General features: G+C 58.8%; 2 protein-coding genes across 2 annotated transcripts; one reads left to right on the forward strand and one right to left on the reverse strand.

The window, feature by feature from the left end:
* Window positions 1-26: 26 nt before the first annotated feature.
* On the reverse strand, window positions 27-15,869 carry TADA2B (transcriptional adaptor 2B). Its single transcript, XM_047090710.1, has 2 exons — window positions 15,582-15,869; window positions 27-2,497 (listed from the first exon to the last, which is right to left on the reverse strand). The coding sequence occupies exons 1-2, from the start codon at window positions 15,849-15,851 to the stop codon at window positions 1,505-1,507; spliced, it is 1,263 nt and encodes a 420-aa protein (XP_046946666.1). The 5' UTR covers window positions 15,852-15,869; the 3' UTR covers window positions 27-1,504.
* Window positions 15,870-16,437: 568 nt separating this feature from the next.
* Window positions 16,438-18,171, forward strand: CCDC96 (coiled-coil domain containing 96). The gene has a single exon (XM_047090409.1). The coding sequence runs from the start codon at window positions 16,438-16,440 to the stop codon at window positions 18,169-18,171; it is 1,734 nt and encodes a 577-aa protein (XP_046946365.1).

Here is an 18,171-nt window from a genome sequence, read left to right on the forward strand (position 1 = left end):
CAATGTACTTTACAACTAAAGCCACATACAGTATATTTGAAATGTTTTATTTAATGCTGAAAAATTTACCCTGGGGGACAGGAGGGTGTAAAAAGAAAGGAAAAGGCACCGTAATTAAGTCCTTGGAAATGATGAGGGTCTTTTTTTCTCTTGTCTTTCAAATAACGTCACTTTAATGTTAACTTCAAGCCCAAACATTCTGGAAGGTCAAGTCTCTTGGTAGCTATGGGGGCAGGAGAGGCAGGATGAGCTCCAGGAAGAATGGGGTGCTGGGGTCTGCGGTCACTCTGACTCTAAAGCAGGGTCTTAAGACATGAGAACCAACCCTGAGCAGCAGGAAGACCAATGACTCAAGTTCCAGAAGGAAGGTACCGTGTATATCCATGAATGAGGGCCCTGGGCAAAAGTCGAGGCGAGCGGTCCAAGACCGGGACCCAGAGGAGCAAGGCAGGGCCTCGCCCTCCAGACTCCTTCCTGCTCCGCCAGACCCTGCTGTGTGAGCAGCCCAGTCCAGCCGGCTGGTCTGCAGAGCGCCGGCCACCACCCGAAGATGCTTAAGCCAAGCTAGCACAGTCAAGGTCAGTTTCAGCGGAAAAAGGTAACTGCGACCGCGATGAAAATCCTGGAGAAAGTGTACTCCAGAACTCAGAGGCGTAAACCTTCTAAAACGAGTTCTTCCGAGTAAGACGCGTCGCAAGCATTAGAGCAGCAAGCAGCAGCCCCCTGAGCTGGCTCAATCCCGGCACCCATGCTAACCCTCCCGCACCCAAGCTCCCCCCTGGCCCCTTCCGCACACAAGGGAGCCTGCCCAGGGCTCCCGTGCCTGCCCAAAGTGAGCGGAAACGGGGCAAGGGGCGGTTTCCCGACTTGGGAACTACAAGCTGGAACCCCACGCTGCCGACAGTCAAGGAGAAGCGCATCTGGACCCTGTTCAACCCCAGAGTCTTCCTCTAAAGCTTATGTGGAAACTTCCCGTGCTTCTCCGGCCTCACTTCCCACCTGCCCCACCCTGGCCCCCACCTAAAGTGCCGTGTGCTGGGGCTGTGCTGGGGTGTCCGCGTGGGTGGCCATACCCCCCCCCCACCTCCAAGGGCGCCCCCAGCACCAGCCACAGGTCATGTCACAGGGTAAAGCTGGCAGCTGGCGAGCGGAAAGTCGCTCCTCTTACCCACAGCACGAGTTGCGTACCAAAGGGAAGACGCAAAAGGAAATTACCCAATCTCATAACCCCAGACTGAACATAAAGGCCAATCGTCACCTTAAGGTATCACCTTAGGACTACGTTAAAATAGACCTGTATCGGCGTCCCCCATGATCCGACGTAAAATCGTTACTATTGCTTCTTTCAGAGGACCACGAAAAGAATTTATAGCCTAAAAGAAAGGAACTCAATTTGCTTAAAAAAGAGCAACAACGGGTGGGGGGAAAAGCGTTTCCTTCCCCCACCCTCACCCCTGGCCCTCCTGGCTCCCGGAGCCGCGCCCCGACTCTCCACGCTGCCGCTTCAGGAGGCGTCCCTGGAGATCCAACCACTTTCCGTGAGGAAATTTAAAATCCTTTTCTTTAGCACTTTGTCCAAATAGCTAGGCAGGCGACTTTTGGAGGGAATCCCCTGTCGCTTCTGCAGGTGGTCTTTGATGATGATCGTCTTCACGGTCACGTAGCGCGCGGGGCTCAGGTTCAGGGAGCTGCAGAGCACCTTCTCGCGGTCGGACAGGAGCTCGAAGCCGGGCAGGTTCTCGATGGCCGCAAACTCGCCGTCCTTGCCGTCCTCCCTGCCCCGCCGGGCGCCCGCCGCGCTCTTGTTCTCCTTCCGCTTCTCACGCTTGTGCCGCGCCGCCTCGTACTCGGCCGACTCTTCCATCTTCGTGATGCCGTTGCGCCGGTAGCGCTGCAGCTCGCGGATCTTGGCCCGCAGCATCTTCTCCTTGTGCATGTTCTCGAACAGGTCGTCGAACTCCTTGCACGACATGAACTGGTAGAGCGGCCGCAGCTTCAGCCGCAGCTCCTTCTCCTCCTTGGTGATCTTGCGCTTGGCCGGCCGCTCCTTGTCCTTCTTGTCCTTGCCCAGGAAGGCGGGCACCAGGTTGTAGTCGCGGGCGATGTTCTTGCGCCGCTGCCTCTCCCTGAGCTTGCGCACGTACATGTCCACGTGCGCGCGCTTCAGCTCGATCTCCACGTCCTCGTCGTCGTAGTTGACCGAGAGCCCGCTGATGAGCGTCTCGGCGTCCTGGTCGTACTCGATCTCGTAGTCGTCGCGCAGCGGCATGTAGCCCAGCTGCTGCTGCTCGGCCACCGAGATGTCTAGGGGAGGCAAGGGGGTGGTGAGGCTGGGAGAGAGGGGCCCTCCGCTGGGGCACGTGTGGTCGGTCACCCGGTTGGGGATGGTGTCAGGGATGCAGGCTTTCCCCAGGTTTCCGTGGATGTACATGCTTACGTAATGCTCCATCACCTCCTGGGGGGTGCGGGAAGCTCCAACGTGAGCGGCCATATCTTCCTACAAGACAGAGGTCACAAGTTATTCCCAAAGTCGGAGTGTCGGGCTCGGGGCTTGCACGGTTCGCTGAACATTTTCACAAAGGTGTGCCTGGACCGCTTCCTGTCCACACCTCCCCCACCCCCAAAGGCATTCGATGGCTCCTCCTTGTAAGCTGGGCCCACGGCAGGGATGTGGGCACTAGAAGGAGCCGTCAGGGACTATACGGGCAGGGATGACCCGGGCAGGCACAGCTTGCCGGGGCTCACTGCTGGAGTCGGCTGCACGCTGACACCGGAACCCCCATCTCAGGTCCAGACTTTGCTCTCCTGGGTCCTTGCAAAGGACCAGCAGAGCCCACTGCAAACCCTGCACTCTCGGGGCCAGCAGACTGTCCCCCCTCTGTGAGCGGAACAGGACACAGATGGGCAGTGGCCACAGAGCTCCTGAGATGCCCTGCCTCTTCCCAGTGCGACCAGAGCTGCCCGCCCAGGGCTCCCGACCACAGGAGGGACCCTGTTCCACGGCACTGCCCGCCTCCAGGGCCCCCGGGGGGTAGGGAGGTGGCAGCCTGTCCCTTTCCTAGGTGGCGGTGCAGAGGACCAGGTAAATGCCTTTCAAAGGGGTGGGGACCATCACTGGTGACGGCGTCCACAGTTGGGTAGTTAAAATCCGCCCGGTGCTGCGAGCACTCACTCCCACAGAAGGTGACCCGTGAACACAGGGTTATTAACGAGAGGAAATTATACAGCTCCCCCAATCTTTTCCTTCTGCCAAGAGGCCTCTTCCTTAGTCAACCGCTAAAGCCACTTCACAAAGTAGCTGCCCGAAATGCGCACTCATTCACCGGCAGCCACTCGGCCCCTGCCTCCAGCCCCCACTCACCCTGCACTCTGCTCTCTCGGCTCTGGCGGCCGCCAGGGCCCCACATCAGCTGCTCTGCGCCCCAGTGACACTCACCCCTGCAAGACTGGGGTGGTCTCTGCACCCCCAAAGGCCAAACTGGAATCCAAGAAAGCAGCCAACCCACTGGGGCTGACTGGTGACAAATGGGGCGCTGTGGGAGGGCCACGCTCCCACCCCACATCCGGCCCACACCTCAGGCACACGGGGCACTCTTCCCACTGGGTACCGAGTGCCCAGTGCAGGGCTCCACAGCCCGGGGACAGGGGCGATGCTGGGGCCTAATGGCAGAGGCCTCTTGCCAAGAAAGGGAAAATTAAAGCAAAACCAGATTCTGGTCTTAAGGAGATGGACTGTGGACATGATTAACTTCTCTAAAACATTATCATTTGCATCAAATCTGTTCATTATATTTCCCAGGAAGCATCTGGCTCCCCCCCCCCCAAAAAAAACCCCCAAAAACAAACCAAGTCACAATCATCCCCAGCATCTGCTGGTCACTTCCCATCTCTGGGCCTCGGGTTCTTACCAGTAAGGGAGATAGGGGTCAGCCCCTCGCCTCCACAGGTGCTGCGGGCACCGTGGACAGAGTCCGGGCAGAGGCTTCCGGTGCAGGAGCTGGCTCTGCGAGACTGAGGGGGTGGCCAGCACAGGCCGGTGGGTGTCCTTCTACCCTGGCGAGCCGTGCCGGAAGAACACCGTCCCCGACACCATCCCTTTCGGGAAGATCCGGAGGGCGGAAATGCCCACGTGTGCCCAGCCTGAGCCCCCAGTGGCCTGGCCGGGCAGCCCGAGGCATGGCCAAGCCTCGCCCGTCGGCTCCCCCACCCCTCACCGCAGTGGCCGCGACCCCTACCAATTCAGAGTCGAGTGTCCGGGGAGCCTCCTGGGGGAGGGACTGGGGTGCCCCTTCACCGGAGGCTCAGAGGGGCCGGGCTGCAAATCGGGGCTCGCGCGGTTACGAAGTCGGGCCCAGGCCTCGGCTCCCTCCCTGGCCGGGTAAGGAGACCTGTAGAGACAGCGGCTGTGAGCGTGCAGAAGCCGAGCCGCCCTCCCAGAGAACGTCTGCTCACCCCGAACCTCGGCAATCTGCCTTTCAAAAACCATTGGATGCTCAGAGCACCACATCCAGGATGAAATTTAAATCCTGAAAAACAGAAGGGTTCTGAGGAGTCACATCGAATCATATCTGACCAAACCAAGGTATTTTTATTTATTTGTTTAGAGGTTCTTCCGATCACCTTTGACACTCTGGGAACGAGAGCAGAGAACAGAAACCGCAGGGAAGCCTTGGAGCACTGGGTCGGAGCAGGGACACACGGGACCGCCCTCGCCCAGCAACGGTCCCCTCACACACGCAAGGCAAGTGCAAACGCATCACGGGAGCGTGTGTACACGCTGCTACTTTTGTGCAAAGGAGCTGGAAGACAAGACGCTATTTGCTGGGGCTACATCAGGACACGACAGGACACTCGGCCACCCGGGGCAGCAGGGCTGAGCTGGGAAGGAGCCGCTCCACCACACACCTGTTTACAGCTTAACTGTTTTCAGCTGTATGAACACACTGTCCAATTTTAAATTGTAAGGAGCAATCCCCCAATGGGAGGAAGTGTCAGAAGAGTGACTCTGTCCCACTCTGCGCATGGCTGTGGGCCCAGGACCTGGCACCACAGCACAGCAGCCAAACCCGAATTACAGCTGAACAAAATACCAGCCAGCACTCCCCGAACGTGTCACAGTCACAAGAGACGGAGGAAGAGCCATCCGGACTGGAGGAGACACGTCAGCGAGACATCACTGGGGGCTCCTGGGTGGGCCCCTGGCCGGTCCACGGTGAGAGAACGGTTCTGCATCGATGCAAACGTCCTTCTTTCTGGAACTACACCGTACGCATGCAAGATGCTAACATTTTGGGAGGTTTATGGGACGGATGTATATGGGAACTTTGTGTACTATTTTTTCACTTCTCTGAATGAATCTAAAATAAAAGTTATTTAATTTAAAACATAAAGTTAAAGGGGCGCCTGGGTGGCTCAGTCGGTTGAGTGTCCGACTTCGGCTCAGGTCATGATCTCTCAGCCTGTGAGTTCGAGCCCCGCGTCGGGCTCTGTGCTGACCGCTCAGAGCCTGGAGCCTGTTTCGGATTCTGTGTCTCCCTCTCTCTGACCCTCCCCCGTTCATGCTCTGTCTCTCTCTGTCTCAAAAATAAATAAAGGTTAAAAAAAAAAATTAAAAAAAAAAAACAAAACATAAAGTTAAGGGGCACCTGGGTGGCTTGGTTAACGAAGCATCTAACTCTTGATTTCGGCTCAGGTCATGATCTCACGGTTCATGGGACCGAGCTCCGAGTCGGGCTCTGTGCTGACAGTGCAGGGTCTCCTTGGGATCCTTTCTCCCTCTCTGCCCCTCCCCCACGGCACATGTGCTCCCTCTCAAAATAAATAACTTTTTTTTTTTTTAAAGTAAATTCTGCCTCCTAATTCCCTGTTAAAGAATTCTAAGATTTACATCCAAATGTTAAAAAAAGAAAACAGTACTTAAGAGAGGACTCTACCGTTATGTGAACCGCCGCCCCCCCCCCCCCCCCCCCGCCACGGACAGATGCAGCGTTGCTCTACATTCACAGGCAGGCGACAACAGCAATGTCACGCTCTACAAACACGCACCCTCCTAGGGACACATGGATGCAGGCTGACCAGTGACCGCGGCTCGGAACACGAGGTGTCTCCTGCTTCACGCCACAGCCTGGGCTCCTCACCTGGCCAGGCAGGTCAGCCAGCTGTGCCGACGCTCCGGACATCTGGCCCCTCTTCGCGTGACAGAGGGGGATTCGGACTCTCACATGGACCCAGGTCATGAGTATTTACGAAGCCACAAATTAGAGGGGCCAGCGTCTTGTCACCAGGGGCCCAGGACCCCCTGACTGATCAACCTTACCCGTTGCCCAATGACAGCTAAAAGACCTGCCACGAATGAGGCTGGCCATCGGCTACCACTGGAAGAGAATCGCCCCCGGGGGCCGCTACCTTAGTTTAATGATCATTGACGAAGGCCCAGGAGAACACACAAAACCTGAATTTTCAAAGACTTTGAAATAGAGACTAAGATGACAATGGGACAGTCTAAACGAGAGTGAAGACACAGCTTTGGCTCTACCAAGAATCCACAGACGACAGACAGGTTCCGTGGAGCTGAATTACATACGGAATTTTTTTTTTTTTAATTTTTTTTTTCAACGTTTATTTATTTTTGGGACAGAGAGAGACAGAGCGTGAACGGGGGAGGGGCAGAGAGAGAGGGAGACACAGAATCGGAAACAGGCTCCAGGCTCCGAGCCATCAGCCCAGAGCCCGACACGGGGCTCGAACTCACGGACCGCGAGATCGTGACCTGGCTGAAGTCGGACGCTTAACTGACTGCGCCACCCAGGCGTCCCATTACGGAATATATTTTAAAAGAGGATTAAACACGACAAGAGACACAGCACCCCACCTTCTCCTGGCATCCTGCCCGCCACCCCCTCAATGTTTAATCTTCATGTGTCAGCAGTCACGCAAGACCCGCCTCCCTCTCGTGAGGGACAAAGTGTCCTGTCACCTCACTACAGAGCCACAGGTGACAGCAGCAGAGCGGTGCCAGGGCAGTTCTTTCCCTCACGTGTTCAAGACCAAAGTTTCTGCTTAATATGGATGACGGACAGATGGACAGGCAGACACGCAGGTGGATGGGCAGGCAGAAGCAACAAAGTGGGTTTGGGGGAATAGATCTGGACAGGCAAGTTCAACTCAAGTTCAACTCAATGAAACCACATAAATGTACCCTGCAGCTGGTGTTCTCCAACACAAGGACCATGTGGGTCAGCACCCCACAGTCTATAGTAACACAATCCCAGTTTGGTTTCTTTATGTTCACTAAAAACAAAGACACCACTTTTGGAAAAAGGTAAGGAGAGAGAGGTCCGCTACTTCCTTAAAGTCCTTTGAAAAATCAAGGAAAACACGCCTCCAGGACACTGACCGGGGCTCTAAAGTCTACTCTCCAAGGTCACTGGACTCCCACTAGGACGCCTCCCCTCCAGGACAGGAAGTAAGCACCCCAGTGAGTCATGACTCCACTGGGTTCTCTGGGCGGTCTGGTCTCCTTCCGGCCCTTTCATGGCTCACTGGAGCTAGCCTCCAGCACCTGAGCAGGGACAGGAAGGAGAGAACAGTCCAGAGAAACCGTGGGCGATGTGTGTGGGCCGGCTCCCGCCAGCGGAGCCGCTCAGGGTCTCTCTCCTCTGTTCTGTGGCCTGCACACACCTGCAGCCGCCCAAACACTTCCTCAGCTAGGCCTGTCTGCCAGGCACATCCTCCAGACAAAAGCAAACCCAGCGGGGTCACTCCTGCCTGACAAACCTTTAGAGGCTCCTATCAGCCTCCTATCAGCGGAGTCCACTGCCTCTCAGACTGCACTGGCCCGTGATCAAGGGGAAAATTTTTAAAAATTTTTTTAATGTTTATTTATTTATTTTTGAGAGAGAGACAGAGCACGAGCAGGGGAGGAGCAGAGAGAGAGGGAGACAGAATCCGAAACAGGCTCCAAGCTCCGAGCTGCCAGCACAGAGCCCGAAGGGGAAAATTTTAAAACACAGGGACAAGGGGTGCTTGGGTGGCTCAGTCAGTCAAGTGATTTTGGTTCAGGTCGTGATCTCACAGTCGTGAGATGGAGCCCCATGTGGGGCTCTGTGCTGGGCATGAGCCTGCTTGGGATTCTCTCTCTCCCTCTCTCTCTGCCCCTCCCCCACTTGTGTCCTCTCTCTCAAAATAATAAACTTTAAAATAAATAAAATTAATAAAATTAAAGGGGTGCCTGGGTGGCTCAGTTGGTTAAGCGTCTGGCTTCGGCTCAGGTCATGATCTTCCTGGTTCACGGGTTCAAGCCCTGCGTCGGGTTCTGCGCAGAGAGCTCGGAGCCTGGAGCCAGCTTCGGATTCTGTGTCTCCCTCTCTCTCTGCCCCTCCCCCACTCACACTCTGTCTCTTAAAAATAAACATTAAAAAAATATTTTTAGGTAATAAAATTAAATAAAACACAGAGATGATGTAAGGGTCTCCCATAAAGCTAAACGTTTCCACTTAAAGGACAGCCCTTCATTGCCAGATTACGTTGTTCTTATTGGGCAGTACTAAGATAATCTTTTTTTTTGCAAAATGGTAACAGATTATTAATTGGACCTTTTCCTTTTTTAAATATCCTCACCCGGCAAACTTGAAGTTAGCAACTCAGCCTTCAGAACTTTTTTCTTTTCAACATAACTAGTCCACCAAGTCTGGGGGTCTGGGCGGCACGAATCTGTCAGGTGGGCCGGAAGACACATGTGCTTCCAAAGGGCCGCTCAGATCCGCGCTCGCCCCAGTCAGACCCCACAGGCCACAGGTGCCCTGGGACCCCTGCTGGGAAGCCCTTTCTCAGTACTGGCTCCACCCTCACAGACTGAGCACTTGGACAAATGACTTAAGCTCCCAGTGCCTCCGTTTCCTCATCTGAATTAGGGAAGCACCACCACCACCACCTGCGTCGTGCTGCTGGGGGGAGCAGGTGACGCACGGCCCTAGCCGGGGGCTGGCTGTTGTCGCTCACGCAGCTTGTTCTCGCCCCACACCCAGGTCCCCTCCTCCAGGGAGCCCGCGGTAACCCCCCGAGCTAGGTGTGGGTTCTGGCTGGGCCGCTCGTGGATTGTGATCCTCACCCTCCCAACTTCTGCTTCCTCATCTGTCGTCCCTCCTCTCACAGGGTTTTGTAAGGATAAAGTAAACCATCGTCACAATGAACAGGTGTGTGCGTCTGCACGGGTCACCTGGATGCATCCCCCGTCAGCCCCACTGCACAGACGAGCAGCTCAAACCTCGGCTGCAGCTCCCCCCGGGGCTTCCGGAGCTGGCAGTCTCGCTCCAGAGCACACGTCCCTGTCACCACTGTCATCCGGGGCATCTGGCGGGGCAATGACACGGTGCGCACCGCCGGGAGAGCTGTGCAGTCAAATGCCTCCCGATCCTTTAAAAAGGCAGAGCGGGGCCAGACCGCGGGGCTTCCGCGCTCCTAGAACGACACCGTCTCCAGCTCAGCGCCCCCCCCACCCCGCAATGTCTGGGGTACGTGCCTTCTTCGTGTACAGGCCGGCTCTGCTACCTGTAGCTTCCCAGAGCACCTCCCCGGGCAGGAGCCCTCCTCCCCCCGCCCTCAGGGCACACCCCTCCTCAACCAGCAGCACCTGCCCTGGAGGCACCAGGCAGAGGCCGGGGCTGGCTTGCCTCCCCAAGTGCTCGGGAGCCAGACTCAGAGGCGGAGCTTCCTTCTTCTTCAAGGCAAGAAGCTTCAAAGAGACAGAAGCAGCCAGAAGGCCCAGCACACGAACCCACGGGTCCCTGGACCGCCCTGCAAGCAGAGACCCCAGGAGCAGCTCGGGACGGCAGAAGGGAGAAGAGGCCTGCACAGGGCCAGCGAAGAACAGAGAGCTGAGGGATGTCTGTGTCCTAACGGGCAAGGAGGGACCGCTCTGGCTCCGGCCCCGAGGAAAAGGGGGGACGAGACCCAGAGCCCCGTGGCCGGCCTCCCGCTCTCCTGCCTGGCAGCTCGCTCAGCCAAGTCTGTGAGCCCAGCACAGCGGGACACGGTCCCTCCCGAGCCAGTGTCGCCTGACCGGTCACCGGCCTAACACCCGGGCCTCGTCTCCCAGCTGCATCCCGCCCGGTCCGGCCTCCAGCCACCCGCAGAGGTTAGAGAAGAGCCACCCGCCTCTCAGGGGCTGGGAGGACGGGGCACCCGCTGCTCGGCCACCAAGCCCGGGCCGTCCCCGTGCAGCCCCCGCCTCCCCCGCAGACACACTGGTGGTCGGTGCCACCTCCCACATCAGAGGCCGACGACTAACACCGGCTTGTCGTCGGTCCTTACAGGTCACCAGCTGTTCCAGGGACCCCATTTCCCTTGGCCCCTGAATCCGCTTACGTGGGAACGTTCTGCAATCCTCGGTTCCAGGTTCCCCAGCCTCCTCTCTAAATTCAGAGAACTCACACAGCTGTGACTGGCCCTCGAGGGGACGAGAGCCTTTCGGGTCAAATACACCTGTGAGGGCCTCACCAAGTGTGTCACAGCACGACGGGGCCTCAAAACAGGAAACAGGTGACCCAGTCATTCCACCGCGAGGCGTTTACCTGAAAGAAGGGCGGGCGCGGACTCCGACACGTGTGCAACCCGTGCCCACCGCGGCCAACTCCCAAGAGCACAGGTGGGAGCAGCCCGGGCATCCGCGCCGGACGGACGGTCGGGTGGACAGTGGGACGGACGCACAGCAGAATGTTACTCGGCCTTAAACAGGAAGGACTTTGAGACACGCTACGTGAATGAACCTTGAGGGTGTTAAGCTAAGTGAAATAAACTAGTCACAAAAAGCCAAATGGGGAATTCCTCTTATGTGAGGTCCCAAGAGGAGCCAAATTCCCAGATGGAAGGCAGGAGGTGGGCGCCCGGGGCTGGGGGGCGGGGCAAGCACGGCGCTGTTGTGTAAACAGGTACAGTTTCTGTCTGGGACGATGAGAAAGTTCTGGAGGTGGTTGGTGGGGATGGCTGTCCGACAGTGTGAACGTAACTAATGTCACTGAATCGGACACTTAAAAATGGCTAAAACAGAGGCGCCTGGTGGCTCAGTTAAGTGTCCGACTTCATCTCAGGTCATGATCTCGCGGTTCGTGAGTTCACGGCCCCGCATCGGGCTCCGTGCTGACAGCTCAGAGCCTGGAGCCTGCTTCGGATTCTGTGTCTCCCTCTGTCTCTCTTTCCCTCCCCGGCTCGCACTCTGTCTCTCTCTGTTCTCAAAAATGAATACATGTTAAAAAAAAAAATTTTTTTTAATGGCTAAAACAGAGGCGCCTGGTGGGCTCCGTCAGTACAGCGTGTGACTCCGGATCCCAGGGTCGTGAGCACAAGCCCCACACTGGGTGTAGAGCTTACTTTAAAAAAATGGTTGGGGCGCCTGGGTGGCTCAGTCGGTTAAGCATCCGACTTCGGCTCAGGTCATGATCTCGCGGTCCGTGGGTTCGAGCCCCGCGTCGGGCTCTGTGCTGACAAGCTCAGAGCCTGGAGCCTGTTTCGGATTCTGTGTCTCCCTCTTTCTCTGACCCTCCCCTGTTCATGCTCTCTCTCTGTCTCAAAAATAAATAAAATGCTAAAAAAATTTTTTTAAAAATGGTTAAAATGATAAATGTTATTTGTATTGTACCACAATAAAAAAAAGGGGGGTCTTACTCTCTCTACATCAAAGGTTCTTAAGGGTAGGGTCCCCGAACCAGCCCCAGCACCACCAGCATCGCCCATGAAGTTGGTAGAAATGTGAATTCTCACACCAGACCCCAAGGCCCCAGACCTATGACTCTAAACCCAGAACCAAGGCAGGAGGGGGCAAGGTTTGTGTTTTAACACGCGTCCCCCCACCCCCACCCCTGCCCAGGGTGTTCTGAGTCACACTGCAGTTTGAAAACCACTGCCCTGCATAAATCTCTTACTTCTGGCTGGCTTCTCCAGCTGGGCTCTTCCCTCCCCCTCCCTCCCCTTGATTAAGAACCCCACTGTCAGGGCCTACCCGTCCTAACCCACAACGCAGAAGGCCTTCCGCCTTGGTGAGAAGGTGAACGTTCCCACGGTTCCCAAACATGGCTGCGTGGACCGCATCCGAACTCCATGGGGGTCTTTCTATAAACACATATTTCCAGACCCTTACGGATGCCAATTCAGGAGGTCTGGGGGGGGGGGGTGGGCCCTGGGAATCTGGGACTCCTCAGGGAACTCTGCATGCACTCAGGAAACCAGAGACAGATGGTTCTGGGCATGGAGTCAGAGGACCTGGGTCAAATTCCGGCTCTGCCACGTTCCTTCACCCACAGCGGTTTCCAGCAAGATCTGTATCTCTCAGCCCTGAACATGAGCAGCACCCACCACAAAACCGGCTGCTTCCAGGCTCTCGACACCCTTGTGATGTGACTCGGGCTCACTGTCCACCTGTCAACCCTTCCCTGGTGTCATATTCACAGGCATCTCCCCACCCTCCTCAAAGACACGGGCACACAGTGTCAGAGCGCAGCTACACAGTTCGTCCGCAAACCCTCCCGGGCTCACCGTGAGCGTCCCTCAGCCACACCAGCCCTGTGAGTCTGCGCTTCAGCCCTCGGGCAAATGGGAGCAAACAGCGCCTGACTTCACCCCCCTCCCCCCCGCCAGGAATCCCACACAGAGCAATGCCATCTGGAGGTAACAGGTCACATGTGACATCTGAAAAATTAGAGCGAACAGGCTCACCTTCCTCTACATCACTGCCAGGGATTCGTGTGCCGCCTCTCTCCACACGGCACCCCAGCCGTGAACCCTGTGCTCCCCTGGTCCCCTGGCCATCTCCCCGCTGCCCGTCCCATACACTGACCTCCCACTGAACCAGGTCAAGACTCTGCCTCTCTGAAAAGCCCTTCCAGGCCGGCCACACCTTTAGCTGCACCAGTAAGCTCCCAGCCTCTGACCCACAGTATTTAATGCTCTTACACGAGAGGTTAAGGCCCACACTTCGGAATCAGCCAGGCCCGCACCCGAGCCCTGACTCTACGGGTGACAAAAGCCAAAGCATCCTGGACAAGTATTTTAAATTCTCCAAGTCGCTGTTCCTCGCCTGTAAACTAAAAACCCACTCCCGGAGCTGTTGTGAAAAGCACGTGACGGGGTACGCGTGCCAAGAGCCTCACTCAGAACGGGCACATGCTCAATACGGCACACGTGGGACGCATCGCTTATGTGCACGTACCTGGACGTGTGCTCGGAAGGAAACCCCACGACGCAGAACTGCAGAAGAGCCTCAGATGAAGCACAATGAAGTCTAGCGGGTAGAGCAGGTGGCCCGAGAGAGCACAGCTAGAGGGACACGAGAGCCCGCAGTCTGGCAGCACTCCAGGCGTGGTCAGCAGGCAGAATCTCTGGCCTCCCCCTGAACCCACCGCGGGTTCGGCAGGGAGAAGCCCCCTCGGCACCCAGGCCCGAGCCCCTCCTCCTCCGGCTTTGTCTCTTCTAAGAGCTGAGACTGCTGGCTGCTTTGAGGAGGAATCCACAGTCCAACAAGCTCCCCAGGTGATTCCTGTGCACGTTCGTTTCAAGAGTAGTGCTTTGGAGAGGGCCCCCTTCCAGCCCCACGCTCCCCCCAAAATACTACAGACAGTTTAGTCCTCATGTGTTCCCCCACGGTGCTGCAGGGAAGGCAGCGTGGACCAGGGAGCAGGGCAGCTGGGAGTACAGACTCTGACGTGTAGCTATTCAGTCCAAAACGCGCTGCCCAGGGCTGCTGGGAAGATTTCACGGGAAACAAACTGCTCAGCACACTGCGTGGCACTCAGCAAAGCGCTGGGGCCACCTTAGCTATTTTTGGCAACGACTGCAGAGAGAAGTGCGGTGAGAACGGAGAGGGAAGCCTCTCCGAGGCTCTGATGTGGAAGCAGAAAGGCCAGTGACGAGCCGTGATCGGGAGGAAGAGCACTCTAAGCAGAAGAGGGAAAAAGTGATCAAGGGGGGTAGCAGCTGAGGTCTCCGGAGGCCATGAGATTTACTCTAGGTAGACCTGGAAGCCGCCGAACGCCGATGTGTTGGGACATGTCCGCAAAGATCACTCTGATCATGGTGCACAGAATGGGCTGGAGGGCACAAGACTGAAGCAGGAAGACCAGCTAAGGAGGCCCCAGAGGTGGTCAAGGCAAGAGAGAAACACCAGCCTGGACGAAGGTTGTGAGCAGTGGTTAGGTTCTGGAAATACGCTGGAGATACAGCTGCTGCCCAACTGGGCCTGTAAGAAGGACCCGAGGACAGAGGGCTCTGAGTCTGCAGTCTGCGAAACTCAGTGAGGTGGGGGCAGGTCTGGGTCATGTAGGGTCAAGATGTCAGAGCGATGAGCAGGGAGGACGCCCGGTAACGGCTCACCATCGAAGGCTGGGACTTAGGGAAGAGGCCCTGGCTCAAACGACTGAAGGCTGCTTGAAGCCAGAGACCAGGCCTTTCTTTCCTGCAGAGTCCTTCAGCACTGTGCAGTGCGCTCAGAGCAGACGCTCAATGCACAGCAACGCGTTTCAAGACAAAATGAGGCTTTCAGAGGATGGCCATCGCCATGCTGGCGCTTAGGTGAGGATTCGTGGAGCGGTGCGTGTCTGGGAGTTGAGAGAAGAGGAAGGATTCCCAGGCTGCAGAATGGGTATTAGTCCCCGGAGGCTGGCTCACTTCATGGAAAGGAAAGCAGGCCAGGTTTGGGAATGAGGGGAGAAGTGTGGAAAAGTCTTCCACAGGGAGCCCAGGAGGGGGTAGTATTGCCAGAGAAGCAGCAGCAAGATGAAATACCGGTTCGGGGAAGGAAGGGGGGCCTCGTGTGGAAGGGTCTGGAAAGATTAAGGAGCTGGGGTCGTGGCTCCTCTCCCTACTTCTCATCGCGCCTGCAGGTGGACGCGGATGAAAGCTGCCCGGCCCCAAGGGGGAGAGCTCCTCAGAGACTGTCCAGAGAAGAGCAGCCCCTCTCCCCCCACCCCCCAGGGGCCTAGCACACTACCCCGCTGGCCTACACGAGCCCCGATCTCGCCTTGGCCTCTCAGCTCGGCCTCCACACCCCACTCCCGGCCCAAGCTCCTTTGTTCGGAACTCACCCAGCACTCGTCCTAGGGTGTCCCGGGCCTGGTGGGGACCCAGGGAGCCACGAGTCCCTGCCGGGGGACACAGGGCACACGCCCCGACAACCGCACAAAGCCAGCGGGGCCGTGTACAAAGCAAGTGCACGGACGCCTGAGAAGGCGGAGGGCGGGCGTGAAGCCTGTCTGGCCTCCACCACCACCACCACCACCACCACCACCACCACCACCGTTCCCTGGGGCAGAACCGAGTCCTTCGCCAGTCCGCGCTCCTACTGCTCTGTCAAGTCCGCCGACCTGTCCCCGTCCGGCAACTCGACTCGGGTCAGGCGCGGGTCTTGCCCACAGTGTCTGGCTTCGGCCAACACCTATGGAAGTACTCCTGAGGTCAGGAAAGCCACGGTCCGAACCCCCACCTTGCTACTTCCTGGCTGTGTGCCCTTGGGCAGGTTGCTGCACCTCTCTGCGCCCGCCTCCCCGCCGGCGCGGGCACGGAGCGAGCAGGTGCGCGTCGTGCCGGCCGCTCACCCAGTTTCCGAAGCCGAACTGCTCGATGGCATCCAGCAGCAGCTGCTCCTCGCGGCTGGTCCAGCCGCCCTCGGCCTCGGGCCCCCACAGCGTGAAGCGCCCGCCGTCCACCAGCTGATAGCCGTGGTAGCGGCGGTGGTGGCCGATCTCGGCGCCGGCAGAGAAGCACTCGGGGCACAGCTCGATGTCCTGGCACTCGGTGCAGCGGAAGCGCAGCGGGCTCACCTCGGCCAGGCAGTACACGCAGTACTTCTTACCGAGCTCCGCCATCTTCCCCCGCCCGCCGCCCGCCGCCGTCAGCGCGCCGCCGCCCGCGCCCGCCGCCGCGCTCGAGCAACCGCCGCCCGCGCCCGCCGCCACCGCGCCGCCCCGCCCAGGCGCCGCCGGAGCCGGCCAGCCGGGCCGCGTCCCGCCTCAGCACGCAGGCGCCCTCGCGCCCGGCCCGGCCGCCGCCGCCTCCGCCGCCGCCGCCTCCACCGCCGCCGCCGGCTGCACCGCGCAGGCGCCCCGCGCGCGCCACCTCGCGGGGGCCCGGCACGCCGCGCTGCGCCTGCGCGCCGCTCGCGCCGGCCGCCCGCTCCCCGCGGTGCCTCCAGGCCGCCCCGCCCCAGGCCCGGCGCCGGGAAATGGGCGGGAAGGCCGCGCGGCGCGAGCCTGCACCCCCTTCCAATCAAGGCCGCCCGTCGTCCGTCCGCGGCCTCCCATTGGCTCGCTGTCTCCGGAGGCGGGGAGAGGGGGGCCGGGCATCTGCCTTACTCTTGGCCAATCGCCGGGCCCACCGCGCGCGCCCCTGGTTGCCCCTGGAAACCCAACAGCCGGCGTCCGGGATCGGTAGTGCCTGCGGAGCTGGAGAAGGATGGACGGCCTCTCCGAGCACCCTGGGGACCCCGAGGCGGAAGACGGAGATGTGGCGAGCCTGTCCTCGAAGCTGTCCGGAGTCAAGGCCATCTCAGGCCTCCAGTCCCCGGCCGAACCAACGGAGCCGGAGCCGGAGCCGGAGTCGCAACCGGAGCAGGGGACCGTAGAGGCTTCGGCAGGAGGCGCCGCCGAGGATGAGCCCGCCGAGCCCCGGGAAGGGCCGGCGGCCACCGAGGCTGGGGGCGAGGCGGAGCCCGGAGAGCCGGAGTGGCCGGCCGAGCTCGAGCCCGAGCCGGAACCCGAGCCCCCGGAGCCGGCTGAGGCCGGGCCTGAGGAGACAGCCCAGCCGGGGCCTGAAGACGGGCTCGCGGAACCGGAGGAGCAGGCGGAGGCAGAGACGGAGGAGGAGGGGGACAGGGAGGTGGACGAGGAGGAGGAGAACGAGGAGGAGAAGGAAAGAGAGAAGGTGGCGGCAGCGGCGGTCCAGCGCAGGAGGAAGGAAGCCCCGTCTCAGGTCTCTCTGCCTCTGTCCACCACCGGCCGGGAAGAGGCTGTGTCAGCTCGGGAGGCCGAGGGGGAGGAGAGGCAGGGGGCGGAGAGCGAGGAAATGGAGGAGCTGGGCCTGCTAAGAAGCCCGCGGAGAAGCCAGGTAAAGCTGAAAGATGAGGAGGAGAGCCTCGACGATGAGGACGGTGAATGGACCGAAGAGGTGCAGAGGCTGCAGGAGCAGCAGCTGCGCGCTGAGCTCCTGCAACAGTACCGGTCGCTGGTGGCGGAGCGCGGCCACTACCAGCGCTACAACATTTACCTGCAGCACAAGATCTCCGAGGCGCTGCGCAAGAAGAAGGGCCCGGATGCAGCCCAGGTGCCCGACAAGGGCACGGAGCCCGAGGCCCCGGGGAAAGAGCAAGCGTACCTGCGCTATCTGGCCATGCTGGAGGAGCTGAGGAAGCAGCGGGCAGACGACCTGGGCTGGTATCACCAGGAGCTGGAGCAGCTGAAGCGGGAGGGCACGGAGGAGCTCGCCAGGGTGGAGAAGGAATGGCGAGCCTTCCAGGCGCTCAAGAAGCAGGTGATGGTGCAGGCCATGGGCGGCTCCTGGATGAGGGGCGGTCGCCAGGCCGCCCTGCGGCAGGTGGAGCAGATCCAGGCGCTGGAGGATAAGAAGGAGAAGGAGATGAGCGCCGTGAGGCTAGAGAACGTGCAGCTGAAGCAGAGCTTGGTGCATCTCGAGACCCGGATGAGGGCCCAGGAGGACCTGACGGAGGGTCTGCTCCTCATCGATTTCGAACAGCTCAAGATTGAGAACCAGACCTTCAATGAAAAAGTCGAGGAGCGAAATGAGGAACTTTTAAAACTGCGCAACAAGGTGACCCACAACGTGCAAATCGTAACCCACGTGAAGGAAAAGCTACACTTCGTGGATTTACAAAATGCATGCAAGAAGTCACAGCTTTTGGAGATTGAGGCTCAGGTAGCCCTAAGGAGGGACATCTTGACCAAGACTAAGAAAGCCCGGGACGGCCTGAGGATTGACAACATCAAGTTGAACCAGAAGTGTGGGCTTCTGGGCAAGGAGCCACTCCTTTGCGACCTGGAAGAGAAAGTGGACGAGGCAGAACTGCTCAGGCAGCGTCTGGAATCCCTGAAGCGCCATCACGCCAGGCTCATCATGTCCTGCAGAGGCGTGAAGCAGAAGATGCGGGAAGCCAAAGCCTTTCTCCCATCTTAA

Source organism: Lynx rufus, unplaced genomic scaffold (assembly GCF_022079265.1).
Source record: "Lynx rufus isolate CCGP_SWC_20201006 ecotype Redwood Valley unplaced genomic scaffold, mLynRuf1.p SCAF_3, whole genome shotgun sequence".
Lineage (NCBI taxonomy): Eukaryota > Metazoa > Chordata > Mammalia > Carnivora > Felidae > Lynx > Lynx rufus.